The sequence below is a fragment of the Barbus barbus genome (genome assembly GCF_936440315.1).
Source record: "Barbus barbus genome assembly, chromosome: 26".
Lineage (NCBI taxonomy): Eukaryota > Metazoa > Chordata > Actinopteri > Cypriniformes > Cyprinidae > Barbus > Barbus barbus.
In genome coordinates this window covers 8,183,409-8,198,509 of record NC_136754.1, presented here as the reverse complement: position 1 = coordinate 8,198,509, position 15,101 = coordinate 8,183,409, and the positions used below count along the sequence as shown (strand labels likewise).

Genomic DNA, 15,101 nt, shown 5'->3' with positions numbered 1-15,101 from the left:
TTGGTATTATTACTGTGCAGTGTTGGGGAAGCCATCTGAAACTTTATCTTGCCAAGGTGCATGTTACTCATGATTTGAAAGAGGTTAAATTACACTCAAGCTACCCTTAAAAAGAGAGAGAAAAGAAGTTTGCTACACAAGCCACTAACAAAAAGTAGCTAAATACGCGGAAGCTATTACAGAAAGAAATATAATTTAATAACTAAAATTACATTATATTTTTAATAAAAAAAATTTTTTAATTATAGTTTGATTATAAAATCTATGTATAATAATAATGATAATAATAATAAAATTAATTTATGTAAAAATAATCCCATTAAGGATGAAATTATTCAACCAATAAATAATAAGAAACAAATTTAAAAAAAAATCCTTTGTACATTAGCATTATTTTGTTACAAAATTTCAAATTAATTAATGACCCTTTTTGTTAGTTTGTTTGAGAATTGCTTCAGTTTGCAATTTAACGTGACAGCAGTACAGCATTTTGTCAAGCTAAAATGATACTTGTTGAAAAAGTTAATGAAAATTTGCAGCTGAAAAAGCTGCAATGTTTTGAAAACTGTTGAGCTACTGTCAAGCTAAAAATGTAGCTAAGCTTTTTCTCCTCAAGGACACCGAATTACTGTGATTTCACAGTTTCATTTTAGCGATAAAAACTTGTAAGCAACAACATGTAGTTACATTTCAGTGCTTCTATACAAGGCTTCCATTCCCATGTTTCGAAATTCCTTGGTGAGATTTACGTCTACAGAAGTGCTTCAGCAAATGCTCTTCATCTTTGCCTCCTGCTTTCCCATGTCTTTCTCTCAGTGCTAACAAAGACATAAAGTCAAAACTAATTGCGTTCAGTAACAAACTGAGTTGCTTTTTCCACAGCAGCTGGTCTGAGAGAGACCAATCCACTCTACCGAAAACCTCAGGAATGGAATAAACCCTCATGTCTAATGGCGAGCATTAGATTCAGCCATGCTTCAACCCTTCCAAATAATTACCAGTATTAATATGCATTGTGACGTCGCTGCTCTGACCCCTCCGGGCTAATCACTAGTGTTGCTTTGCATTGTGGAAACAGGTCTGCCGACCCCCGAAATAATCCCATTACCAAGTCTGTCCTTTCTCCAGCTCCCGTTCTCATAGACACGCTCTCAGCTAATTGACATCTGTTAACTGACGTCCTATCTAGAAGTGCCGAGAGAGAGTTTTGCGAAGAGCACTTCAGTCAGGAATCCCTGAGTATGCTGCAGAGTATGCATGTTTGTGCAATGGAGAGTTCAAAAAGTGCTTTTGTGCACATCTATGAATAACATTTCTTTCATTCACGTTTGCATATTTACCTAAGTGAGAAAACACAGAGTCACTTCAGTTCTTGTCATTCACAGTGCAGAGAAAAGGTTTGTCATTTAGTTCGAGTAGCTTGCAAGAAGATTAATTTGTGACATCAATCATCATGAATCAAACCATTGATATTAGGCCTTCATAAACACTTCATTAGTAGAAAAGAACAACTGCATTCATGGGCTCCATCTGGTGCATTTGTACAGAGAAAATTTTGGCAGCGTCCTAATCAAACCCAAAGACAAAGACACGCAGCAGCCATGCTAACTGTAAAGTTAACCGTGCCCCTCTTGCATAAAACAGGTCAGCATCTTCAACGACTCTTTCAGAAGAAAATGATGGCTTGGGCCTTCCTGCCTCTGACACAGGCTCAGGCTGACCTATGGCCCTTTCTGGGTGGAAGCCAACTTAAAGGCTTCATGTATGGAGCGGGAAAAGAAAGGAGCCAGGCACTAACTGACTGGGAGGATCGCATAAAGTAGCTGGGTTGGGCGCTCATGTCCACCGTTGATGGACATCTTGTCAAATGAACACAAACCCTTTGGCATGAAGCATGTGTGGAGAGCAGCATCTAAATGGATGCTGGGTTAATCAGGGAGAATGGGAGGACAGACCCTCGAGCAGTGAGTCAATAAGGCTCATCCACTCTAAAAGATATTTACCCTGGCATGCGGACGCTGAGACAGCGCTGTCCACACCACTGTACCGGTGATGCTAAAGGAGATCTGTGCTCAGCTCAGCTCTTCTGATCTAACGGATCCAGACTGCGAGTAATGAATGTGTGCCAGACGGCATAATTAAAATATAATTAAACACCAGAGAGATTAGACTAGCGCTATCAGAATCTCTCAAAAGGGAACGGGGGCTAGTTCACAAAAATATGCTTAGTGTGCAGTTTCAACAGACTTTCTTGGGAAATTATGTGAATTTATCAAGGACACTGGATAGTTTCTACTTAATCTGGGTATTTCAGACCTGTTACCTTAGAAAAAAGATGGTACCATACTATGGTACTTTGATATATACCATGGTATTGAACAGTTAATATTTGAACAAAGTGGGGACAGCCAAATTCCTGGAAAACACAGACAACAGCATAGGCACAAACAGTTTGACTAGTTCACATTAGCGAGTCGTCTCAGCAGTCTGTGAATTTATCAGTGACAATACAATATCAAGATTAAGTGAAAATATCCAGAAATGTTACAAAAATGTACAATGATGGTATCAGAATAATATGGTATTTTGATGTATACTATTGTTCTGAATGATTAAAAACACCACTTGAACGCATAGTAAGAAGCGGATATTTCTGAGGACAGGTTCCAAGAAAACAGCATTAGTTCACCCTAATTTAAAAGGTACCATGGTAATACCACATTTTTCCTCATAATCTGTACATTTGTCACTTCATCTCAGTCCTAAAATGGCATTAGCATGGGTGCAAACATTTTGGCTAATTTGCATTAGCAAAACAGTAACAACTGTTTCAACAGTCTCTGCTGAGAAATGCTGTGAATTTATCCGTTACGTTAAAATACCAAAATTAAGATTAAAATATAAGAATTCAGAATTTTTTTTTGATGTTACAAAGGTACAGTTATTGCATCAGAAGGTAATACCATGGTACTTTGAATGCTGTGATATCAAATAACATTTGAACGAACATTAAAAAGGGCATTTGTCACGTCATACATGACCTAAACTTTATTAGCATGAATGCTAACAGTCTGTTAGAGGGGGACAGCCACCTCTATCTCTCACCCTTCCCACCAGTTCTGTCCTTCAGGCCGTTTTACGCCCCCGGTGCATCCATCACAACATGACAACTGAAGGTCTGTGAGCTGTCAGGGGAGCTTCCGTATGGGAGCACCGGATGATGATAGACAGGAAGAGGTCAAGGAGAACAACACACACATGAGCAAGCAATTGCAGACATACAGACAGCAAGAGAGTGACGCAGATGGACCGGAGCGTCTGAACTCTGCATGCGAAACGCGAACGTCAGACTCGGCTGATTCAAAAGATTTGGATTAAATCACGCAAATCATATTAACCAACTGATTTCAAACGTATACAGCACGCTGCCATGATCACAGAGCGAAGAGGATGGACCCAACCTTCGCTCGCTCTTGCTGAAAAGAGGAGCCGCCCATTGTCTTTGAGAGACAAGTTTGCTGGCTTTGCATTTCACGGACGAAATATGCAAATAACGCATTTGTTTGATATCAAAGGGCACCTCTCTCCATCTCTCTCTCTAGCTCTCTTTCCTGGGACAGCTGACAGTCCATTCAGGGAACGATGGAGGGGCTCATAGGGGAGAACTGAGGAGGATCGTGACAGGAATCAACATATGTGCTTGCCATCAAAAGCAAAAAGGAAGTGATGAATATTCATAGGTAGGAGCATTTTGGCAGGCGGTGACTATTGTTTAACAAAGAAAAGAGCAAAAACGACTCACAGCTGAGGATGATGAGTCTCATACACCTGCTCATAATTATGACAGCAATGAGACACACATGCAAGCTTTTTCTAATTAGGCACACAAACAACCACATACAGGTGCTAAGGTGCAAAGTTTACACCGGGAAAAAAAAGCTGTACCTCTACAACAGGGTTCCTCAAATCTTACCCTGGAGGTCCAACCTGCTTCAGAGTTTAGCTCCAACCCTGATTAAACTCATCTACCTGTGATTTTCTAATGATCTTGAAGACTCTGATTAGCATGCTCAGGTGTGTTTGATTATGGTAAGAGCTAAACTCTGCAGGAATGGTCCAGATTTGAGGATCCCTGCTTTACAATAACACATGAGCACCAGATCAATAATCTCCTCAAGTACACCAATTTGCTTAATGTGTGATTAAAGCAAAAATGTACCTTTGCTTGGTAAAGTCGATACAAACGCGATTCTCGAGAGTCTATCTCAGTGTACATACATAAATAATGTCAAGCATCGTTTTCCTTCCAGTTACACAAGCCGCTGTCTGTTGTGATTCAAAGAGCAGTGTTTCATATTATCACACCTTCCCATCTTGCTCTAGTTTTCAAACCCTTTATCCTTTCTAATTACTTAAATATGCGTGAGCTGTTTTACATTAGCACCCATTAAAAAATAATGTGGCAGCACCGTGGTTGAATGATGTATTAGATGGTAATTTGATATACATTATCGCACTTGTATTGCATGGTACATCAAAAACACCATAGTATCACTTACCAAAAAGTATCATGGTAGTGCCATAATTTATTAGACATGGTATTACCATGTTTTTTGGACATTTACCACTTTTACCACTTCCTACTGCGGTGGTACTACTGTGGTGTGGTGGCTTTGACATATATCATGGTGCATAAATTCATTTATTATGTTACTTCCATGATACTGCTATGGTACATGTGTAAAATACCATGTACATATTACAAAAGTACCAAACATTAATATGGTGCTATCATGTTTTTTGGACATTTTGACATGTAGTACCAAGGTACTACTATGCTTACAAGATACTATCATGAGGACATATTTTTGCAGTAATACCATAGCACTTTTTTGTTAGGGTGTATTAGTCAAAAGAGCTAAAAACTCACTCGAGTTGGTTGGATTTTTCTCCATGTTGTCGTGCTGTTTCACTAAACTACGTCTACAGTGTAGTGAAACACTGAGAGTGGGCTGTCATTCTCCATTGCAGCCTAGCACCTCAGCGGGCTTTTACACGTCTCCAGCTCGCCGGACGCCCACTAACAAGCGGAGATTTCCTCTCAGTCCTCACCTCCTACTCAACACAGCAGATGAGCAGTGATAAAACAACAAACTCTTATAAAGAAGAAAAGACACCAAATCCTCTGGCCAAGTCTCTGCTCCATTCACCAACTAAACGGCGACTGTTTTGTGGCCTTCTCTCACTCTTCTGTTCTTGGATCTGTCCGTCTAGGCTACAGCTGTCAAAATTTTGACGTCTTAATAAGTCTCGGCCATGACCCCCGTCTCTTGGGGAGGAGAGGAGGATAAAGCCAGGGGTCACCCCTGACCCTGTCTAGTGTTCCTCCCCTCTCGCCCCCATCCCCGATCACGATATCCCAACAATTGGGGAGAGCCTCCCATTGAGGCTTTCTGGGGTATGGGGGCTTGTATCCCTTATCTTCAACGGGCTTTTTTCACAAGGTCCTCGTGATGCCCCATTGAGAAAGTTCTCGCCCTCTCCTACACCCTCACATTGAAGGTGAACCTCTGCGTCCCTCCCCTGGCCTGGGCTGCACACACGGACTTATTAAACTGACAGTGACTCGCATCTGCATGCTGGGAGAAAAAGCCACCTTTTGAACCCCCTTCAATGAGGAAACAACTGCCTGTTGCCTTGCTGAAGACAGCATGTGATGGCTTAATCAGCTATTGATGACAGGCTCAAGCTTCAATAAGACAGATATAAAGAAAATAGTCTAAGGATATATAAAAAAGGAGCCAAACTGGAATTTGGCTACGAAATACTTTATGAATTGCGATTTCAAATTGATACCAAAGCTCAACAATAAGTTTTTTTTTTTCTGCAAGTCAGTATTTTTAGCAAATCATTTTTTGTATTTTCTATATATTTTTCCATTAAATTCTAAATAGTATATACAAGGTATTAAAACAGACATGCAAGATCAATAAATGTAAAATTGGCCTGAAAGAGCAATGAGTGATGGATTCGTTCAGCTAATCTGAAACTCTTGGCCAGCAGGCTATCCTTATATTTCAGTCCTGTGCAGACAAGTACCCAGAAATTAAACACATTATCCTCTACATACCAGTTTTTGGGACTTGAATGGTTATTTTTAATTGATGTGTGAGATGAGAAATGAAACCTAAGAACTTTTGCATATGCCAAACAACAGAAATATTAAAAAAACGCCCTTTTCCAAATATCTCAGAGTAATGAAATCATCATTGCAAGCCCTGAAGTGATTTAAGTAAAACGTTCCACCAAATGTCTGTGTGGAAATGCTGTTCTGCTCTCAATAAATTACAGCCTCTTTCCTTCATTTCAACATATCTGAACGGCAAAAGAGAGCAGAGGGAGAGAGAAGGAAAGCTAAGGAGAGAGTGGGGAACCCGGCCGCTGCCAGCAAGCTCCGCTAATAAAAGAGTGGCCATGAAAAACGGCCAGATCTCTGAGAATGGCCTTTCCCAGTGTACCCCCTCCAACCACCCACACAAGCCCATCCACTGAGAGAGATCGCCTGCGGTGAATGCCGACTGCCCCTCTTGAGCCCACAGGAGTCCTAAATTACAGCCCGTATTTGTCATGCAATTAGCCCGCTGAGATAGCGCTCATAAATAAAGGCCGTTAGACTGACCAGTCGGCCATTTATAACCCTGCTCAAGCGATGACCCTCTTCTGGACCAGACAGAAAAGAAAGAAAGGGCGTGCTCAAACTGTCTACATGTCCTCTGGCTCTTCCTTTTTGCCTGCACTGACCTCAGCATTACCCCAAACAGTATATCACTGCTTTTTCCATGCCGTATGGCCTGACTACGGACACTAGGAATCAAAGCAGGCATGGAGAAAGAGAAACGGCCCTCTGGTGACAGAAGCAATCTATCTGATCCTCTCCTTTTCTTCTTTTTATCTCTTCTGCTTTTTCAGTGTTTTGCCAATCATGTCTATTCCCTTTAATGTGAACTGAAAACCATCGCACATGCTCTTGAGAGATAGCAAAGAAGAACGAGAGCGAAAAGGGTACGAGAGCCTTGGCCCATGATCTAATTAAGCGGATTCTGCTCATAAACCACACGGCTGTTACTCCAACAAAATAATTAGGGCCAGCGTTTCTCATGCACAAATCCACAGGGAGGTGTTTTGATATCAAACAGGGCGATTCATAATCATAACCAGACCTCTCGAATAGCAACACTAGCTTAATCCACAGTGATCCGCCAACTACCCAGCTGTCTACATCTGAGTAAACCCTCACATCCCTGAGGGGGAAGAAGTTCATTTATAATGAGTCAGCTTCTATTATAATCAGCTCATCTTAAATTATAGAATCTATCACTGATGGGCGATCAGAGTATTTTTTTACCTTCCATGTGTGAGGTGCGTAAATCTCGACTGGTGAAACACTCTGTTGGAAAAAATAGAGTGAGGGAGTTATCTGAGCTCTTACCTTGGCATGTTCCTCCGTGTTCCTCATAGCCAGGGTTACACAAACAGTTTCCAATAGGCACCAGCCATTCTCCATCTGCTCCGCAGTACATTTTAGGGACCTCGCGTTCCTCCGAATTGTCCACACAGGATCCGCGTACCTCCACTAGCGATGAGGTGTCCGCCCCGGTGGTGGTGTCTGGAAACTGGGCCAGGTTGCGTACGGTGAGGGGGCATTTCTTGTAGAAGATCCGAACGGATACCAGAGCGATGCAGGCTCCCACATCCTGGAACGCCAGGTAGAAGCCCTTCCGTGTCAAAATTCCCACATCCCGCACTTCCGTGTTCAGCTTCATGATGCGGTCTCCTATGTCCACCTGCGTGAAGCTCTCGTCGGCTGCGATGGTGTCGATTTTGGTGAACTGGTTCTCTCGAATGTACCGCTCTTTATCATTGTTGGACTCATAGTAATAGAGGTTAAAGGTCTCCTTGCAGGTTCCCATGACTCCTGGCAAGCTGTTGCAGTCACGCAGAGTGAATTTGATCTCGATGTAGACGCGCTGAGCTCCGCCACGGGGGATCCAGTCTGTTCGGAGCCAGTTGTTCTGGTTGGGTTCCATTACATTGCATACCTGGTACGTCCTGATTGGCGTATTCTTCTCATCCATGATGCTCACTTCTTCCCACTGTGAGAGAGACGGAGGGAAAGACAGAGAGGTAAGTAGGCCTATACAAATTCTACTGGGGAGACTTTTGTCACAGCAGGTGCACACAATTCCAGTCCCAGTGCTGAAGATGTTCCACAGGCTAACAGCTGCAATGATGCAATGATTTCATTGATTACGAAATGATAATGAGAATTTAATCACACATCTGCCAGATTATGTGCACTTTTGTGCATGTGCTGCTCCAAAAGTTAAAGAGACAGTTCACCCAAAAATGAAAAGTCTGTCATCATTTACTCTACTTAATGCTTTACCAAACCCTTATGACTGACTTTCTTCTGCAGAACACAAAACAAGATATTTCGAAGAATATTTCAGTTGCATTGATTTTTTTTGTTTTTCACAGAAGAAGAAAAGTCATACAGGTTTAGAAAGGACATGAGGGTGAGTAAATTATGACAGAATTAAAAATTTGGGTGAACAATCCCTTTTGGACAAGATTTTGCAAACAAACTCCTTAGCCATTAATTTATCATTGTTATCAGCATAATACGTTTCTTCAAAACACTATTAAGATCGATTTCTAAATGTTTCAAAATCAGTCGTTTTTGTGTAGTTGTGTAAAATGATTGATCCCTGTGAGTGTGGGAAAGATTGAAACTAAGAAAAACCTTGAAACTAAGGCCAAAAGATGGTTTTCAATAATAATACACCACCACAAACACCCTAGCACATAAACCAAACAAATGCAGTTCCCAGCAACATTTACAAGAACAACCTGACTTCCTGGTCACCATTAATCCCATATTAGGCCATTGTAAAACTACGGTGCCTAGAGTTTGATGCTTCCTGCTGGTGAGAGTTTCAAATGAGACGTTCGCAATGAAGGAGAGTTTTGAAAAGGCCTGTCACGATCTATGACGCTGTCTTTTCTTCTCGCTTTTTTACTCTTTGTAAGTCGTAAGTGTAGAAATCCCAGCTGTCACACCGATAAAGCTGTACATTCGGCCCGTTTGCATGAGGAAGGGGGCTCTGTCGGGACCCTGTCAATCAAATGGGTCGATGAGATAAAGCAGCAGAGGGTGGGGGACCACGTTTCCTCAAATACCAAGTTCACCATTAAACCTGAAACCAACCAAAGTGGTACGGAGACAACAAGGAAGACTAATTGTGGCGTAATCAATCATGATAAATGATAATGATAAATAACTAATGATAAACAACGCATGCTCAAGCAGATTGATTTAGATATTTTAAAATAAACATTTGAAAAAATAACTACATAACATTTTTGTTAACGTGACATATTGACATTGCTATTTTTTATTACTTATTATTACTTGCTATTTTTGACAAATATTTTTAAAAAATGTTGGTTAGAACATCCACTGTACGCATACTACATAATATAATTAATCACAATGACACCAACAATAATACTGACAAAATACAAGGTGCTTAAGCTAATTACACATTTAATTGCTATAACTGCATAATAATTATAATCAAGTATGAATATTAGTGTCAAGTGTGGCCAAAAAGCTAAACAAAACCTTTTTTTATACAAATTGCATAATGTGTGTGTAATTAACTTGAGGTAAATAGCACTGTCCTTTCCAAAGGAAAAGAACAATGTCTTTATATATTTAAAAGAAAAAAAAAATATCTTAACACTTAAATTTTAAACATCAGCACATAGCCTTAATACTGTACACAGCTTATCTGTGACAAGCTTCATTCTCGTATATGCAAAGTACAGTACACCAAGCACTAGAAAATTCTGGAATTTTAAGACTCCAACCCATAAATGATGTACAGAAAGGAACATTATAATTACGAAGCATAAAATTTATTTCCTGAGCACAAGCACTTAAACTCAAGTCGTTTCTCAGTCTGTATGAAACATCAAATTATAAGAACAAAGCCATTTCATCTGTCAGGATTTATAATTATGGATGTTTGTATAGGTTTCATTAGTCTTCTGTGCTTCATCTATGCACTAATGCAGAAAATACTGATTGCATACAGTGTGATGCCTCTTAAGCCATTTTACATCATTTTTTAGTGGGCTTTTAGTACAACATGAGGCCTTAGTTAGATCCTGTACCTTCTTCTATGCAGTGTGGAACAGCAAAACTGCTGTGCTCAAAAAAAAGGTTATTTCATTTCTCAAGTCTGCTTTGTCATGTGCAAATATGATTTCCAAGACAATAAACACCTTCAAAAGTTGCCAACAGAGAGTTATCCACACAAATATAAAAGTAAAAGCAACATTGTCTGTTCTCTGTAGACTCACCCCTCCTTCCGTCGGACTCGCAACCCATTTCAATTCTCCTTGCACTGTTCTCGAGTCCAGCAGCGTCACTGCAGAAAGACAAAATGCCGTGAGTCTCTTAAGATGGATCATCAACCTCCTTATTACTAGATCAAACTACCTCTTAAGTCACAACTTGTTTCTGTTGAAACACTTTTGTTCTCAACTGTGCAAAGTTATAATACTCTCCATTTCCTCGATGTACACCGATTTATGCTCATAAATCTATTTATTGGATTTGGTTAAATAATACAAATGAATATTTGGCCAAAATATGTATTTTATAATTTTTGATTGGAGCATGATTATGATTGAGCATGAGCATGATCAAATTTGACTAATATATATATATATAGTCAAATTTGCATTTATTTTTGCTCATTTTAAATTCTGAAACCCTTAAAAAATGTGAACAAGCCTTTTATGCATTATTTGCATGTGCAAACATTCTTTGCAAACGCAAATTTGAAAGTATACATTTGAAATATATATACACACACTTTCAAATTTGCGTTTGTGGTATATTTAATACCACAACAAAGCCCTAGTATAATTCAAATCAAAAGTATGCAGTGTAATGCGACATTTACGATAATTTGATTGAGACTATAAATCTATATTATACTGTAGCCTTTTTGTCTCGTGCGCGTCTCTAAATTACATAAATTTCGCTCGTGAAAACACTCCAAGGAAATAATAAGTCGTGAACTACTTATATTTTTCCTTTCCTTATATTTTCACCCATGCACATTTAATGAAATATGAATTAATAAATAAATATGTGCGGGAAAAAATAGGTTCCAATAAAATTAGAAATTGGTTGAACCAGAGTGTTTACTCCCAATAGAGTCCGAGATTAAACTTCGTTTGATTAAAAAAAAAAAAAAAAAAACCGCCTCAGTCTTCCATTAGATCTGCGGATTTGGGAACCACAGACACTTGGAGATCCCCAAAGGGACTTTCGGAGAAAAATATTGTAATTCCTTTTCGCTGGCGGGATAAAGTCTCCAAAAAAAAAAAAAAACAGATGGCAGTCATACTCTGTGCCACTCTATACCGTCCCATGTCGTAACCCAAATAACAACAAAAAAATAACTCTTGGAGAAATTTTCCCTTGGTTTGATAAATCCTTACCTTCATTAGGAGGGTAGACCCGTGTGGTTAATGAGAAAGACGGTATCCAGATTATTAGCGCAAAAGTCGCTGTGAACACAAGCGCAGCCATTGGTGTCATTTCGTGTGCGTCTCCTCCGCTCCGCGCACGGACCGAAGTTGCGTCTGTCTCGGTGGAATTAGCGTTTGAGAGTGATGCACAGAGCGCAGCTGAACACCGCCGAGGGGCGGATCTTTACTGCCTGACGCGCCTGTCACAGCGAGGCACCAAAAGTCAACAGTCTGTCCATTCGGGTAAATAGCCAGCCCAGTTTTCAGGTATATGGTAAATTAAGAAATTGAATAAGTATAAAAAAGTCTTTCTTCTTTCAGTCTTTTGTGTATCATAAAAAACCCACGCTCACTTGTGTGTGTGTGAGATAATGCAGAGTGCGCGTGTGAAAGAACGCGCGAGAAAGAAGGAGAAAGAGAGATTGTCTGTTAAAATGCTACTTTTACAAACAGAAAATGGTCCATAATATATTGGAAATACCGTGATCATAATTATTGTAGCCATATACATCATACATAAGTATGTATGGAGCGTGCAAGTCAATTAAAGTTAAGCCAAACAAGTCAAATAGTGTGAAGAGCAAGTGCGCCTTCTAGTGTTTGCAATTTAGCCCATCTCTTATCCACAACACTCAATCAAAAGCCAAGTTTCTAAACTTGCTAGGTCGTGTATAAATACTTATGTTACAACTAACAGACAATTTATTCAGGGGAAACGGAGCACTCCAATAATTGTTATTCAAGCATTAACAATCATAAAATATAAGAGAATGGGAAACCACTTTTGCATTCTGATTTAAAATGCAGTGCTTTAGTGCTAGAGTTTCAGTAGAGATAAAATCCGATTCATTTTTGCAAATCGTTTCTTTCAAACAGTTCGTTTCAATAGGGTTACAAAAAACATTCAGCAATTATTTTAAGGTATCGGCACAATTGCGTAATTGGTATCCTGGAGCGGCACATTACATAAGTTCAAATAAACATATTGCCGTATGTTTTTATTGACGTATAGGCAGTTAATAAAAGTTATGTTTATCATGTCCGAATGAAAATCGCTTGGGCCGATATTCGTGAAAGAATTGCTCAGACCGGTTTTGTGAACAGGATTACTTACGTTAAAAGGATTCATTCGCAAATCGGGCGTCGCTATTTAGTACTATGTGTTGCTGCAAAGACTAAAAGTTATTAAATGTTAGGGTGAGACGCTTTAAGCTTTTATCAACTGGACGCCTACACCTCATGACCTCTTCTGCCCCTGTCAATCAATCGTTTCACGACGCCCACAACCAGAGTTGCGCACCAAACTCTTTTCCACCGTTGAATTCCATCAATAGCAGCAGATGCGTCGATTTCGCTTCACGCTTTGCACTGACTTATTGCATGCGCCCACCTGATGAGCCAATCCACATCCTGTAACGGGGAGCGGGGCTCACTGTGTGCTGACAACTTTGACAACAGTGTGTTTGCATATGGATGGGCTGCATGGGAGAGTAACTGACTTGAGTTGTTAGGTACCGCCCTCAAGGCTGATGGATCTGAAAGAGACAAGGCAATGTTTATACTTGAGCATTAACAGTTGTAGCAACACTTCATTGTTGTGTCTCTAAAAATAAATGTTCGTGGCCAGAATAAAGCTAGATATAGGCTAGATAGAGGCTTAAATAACAAATAATTCTTGCATGATATATTCACAGTGACTTTCAAAATATAAGAAAAAACAAGCATCCTTGCGCGTCACATGACTTTCTGAAAGCATTAAAGACAAATTCCATGTATTTTTCTCATCATACCTATCAGAATGGTTTGATACCTATTATATAGCGTAGCGTTAACCTCAGAACCTTAATTAATGCAATATTAACAACCCACTTAAACATTCTGGATGTAGTTATTTAATTTATACATTTGTTCAGTTAATTTTTTATATTTATTTAATATTTATTGTATGTTTATTGGCTTTTAGTCTCTGATAGAAGTTGTAAGCTTACTAAATGTTTCTAAAAACAAAATGTACAGGTTAATGTTCAACATTGGCTGAAGAAACCTCCTTCAATTAACATTTGTTGAGAAAAAACGAACCAGGTTACGTATGTAACCCAGGTTCCCTGAAGGGAACGAGAGCTGCGTCGGAGACGCTATGGGAACGCTCTCAGCGTCATTCCGCTCTGAACATCCTATGTCATCAGTCCAATAGAAGGGCGACGCGTCACGGGCGGGGTGACGTCACGACCAGGAAGTATATAAGCACGTGCGGCGGCGCCCGCGTTAGCTTCATGTCATGAAGCAAGCGCTGGCAGGGATGCCGGAAGTATGGCTTCGAGACGCAGCTCTCGTTCCCTTCAGGGAACCTGGGTTACATACGTAACCTGGTTCGTTCCCTTCCAGGAACGTCGAGCTGCGTCGGAGACGCTATGGGAACGCTATGCCCACGCCGCCAGACTGACAAGTCCCTGCCTGATGTCAGGACGAGAGAACAGAGGAGCCTGGAGTGGCTCGAATGTCGAGGTCATAGAACCTGGCGAATGTCAGGGGCGTGGACCAACCAGCAGCGTCGTAGATGCCCTGATCGGTACATCTGTCCGAAAAGGCCTTGAAGGCCGCCATACCTCTGGTTGAGTGCACTCTGACTCCCACGGATGGGCAAGCCCAGAGGCCTCGTAAGCAAAATTGACAGCATCCAACATCACTTACTAAGAGTGGGCTACCAAGCCCTACCCTCTTAGGCGGACCAAGGCCCTCGAGCAGTTGGTCCGACTTCCTCCACAGGGCAGCTCTGTGGATGTACGTGCCCAGTGCTCACACTGGACACATATAGTTGTGCCTCTCCTGGCCGGGCTCCCCGAAGGGAGGAGGACAGAGGCCTGGAGTACGACCGGCTGTGGTATGACCGTTGGAACCTTCGGAACGTACCCCGCACAGGGGTAGAGAAAGACTTTCGCCAAACCGGGCGCACAGTCAACATCGAAGGGGCCGCAGACAGGGCCTGAAGGCCACACACCCTCCTCAGAGAAGTGATGGCCAGCAAGAAGACGATCTTGATGGTGAGGAGTCCATCTGTTATCTCCTCGATAGGCTCAAGGTGCTCGCACCGAACCTCAGAACCACAGCCAGGTCCCGAGTCGGGACGCATGATCGTACCGGAGGCCTCAGCCTCAGCGCACCGGAGGAAACGTGTAGCTAGGGGGTGTCTGCCCACTGACTGGCCACCGCTAAGGGCGTGGTACAAAGAGATAACTGCCACGTAGACCTTAACAGTGGAGTGGGTTAACCCTGCGGAGAAGCGGGCCTGCAGGAACTCCAGAACTGCGCGAATCGGGCAGTTGACTGGGTCGAGCTGGTGGTCTCCGCACCAAGAAGTGAAAGCTTCCACTTCCAGGCGTACAGTTTCCTCGTGGAGGGAGCTCTGGATTGGAGGAGGGTCTCGACAACCCCGGTTGACAGACCGGAAACTATGAGTTGTGCCCCCTCAGAGGCCATACCCACAGCTTCCA

At 41.3% G+C, this 15,101-nt stretch overlaps 1 protein-coding gene across 1 annotated transcript in view; it reads right to left on the bottom strand.

The window, feature by feature from the left end:
* epha4a (eph receptor A4a) overlaps positions 1-11,747 on the bottom strand; it is a 46,137-nt gene extending 34,390 nt beyond the window's left edge. The window contains exons 1-3 of the mRNA XM_079379091.1: positions 11,581-11,747; positions 10,429-10,496; positions 7,490-8,153 (exon numbers count right to left, since the gene is read on the bottom strand). Of these exons, the coding sequence (XP_079235217.1) occupies positions 7,490-8,153; positions 10,429-10,496; positions 11,581-11,680 (832 nt within the window). The 5' untranslated portion in view covers positions 11,681-11,747. The remainder of the gene's footprint in view (positions 1-7,489; positions 8,154-10,428; positions 10,497-11,580) is intronic.
* Positions 11,748-15,101: the final 3,354 nt, after the last annotated feature.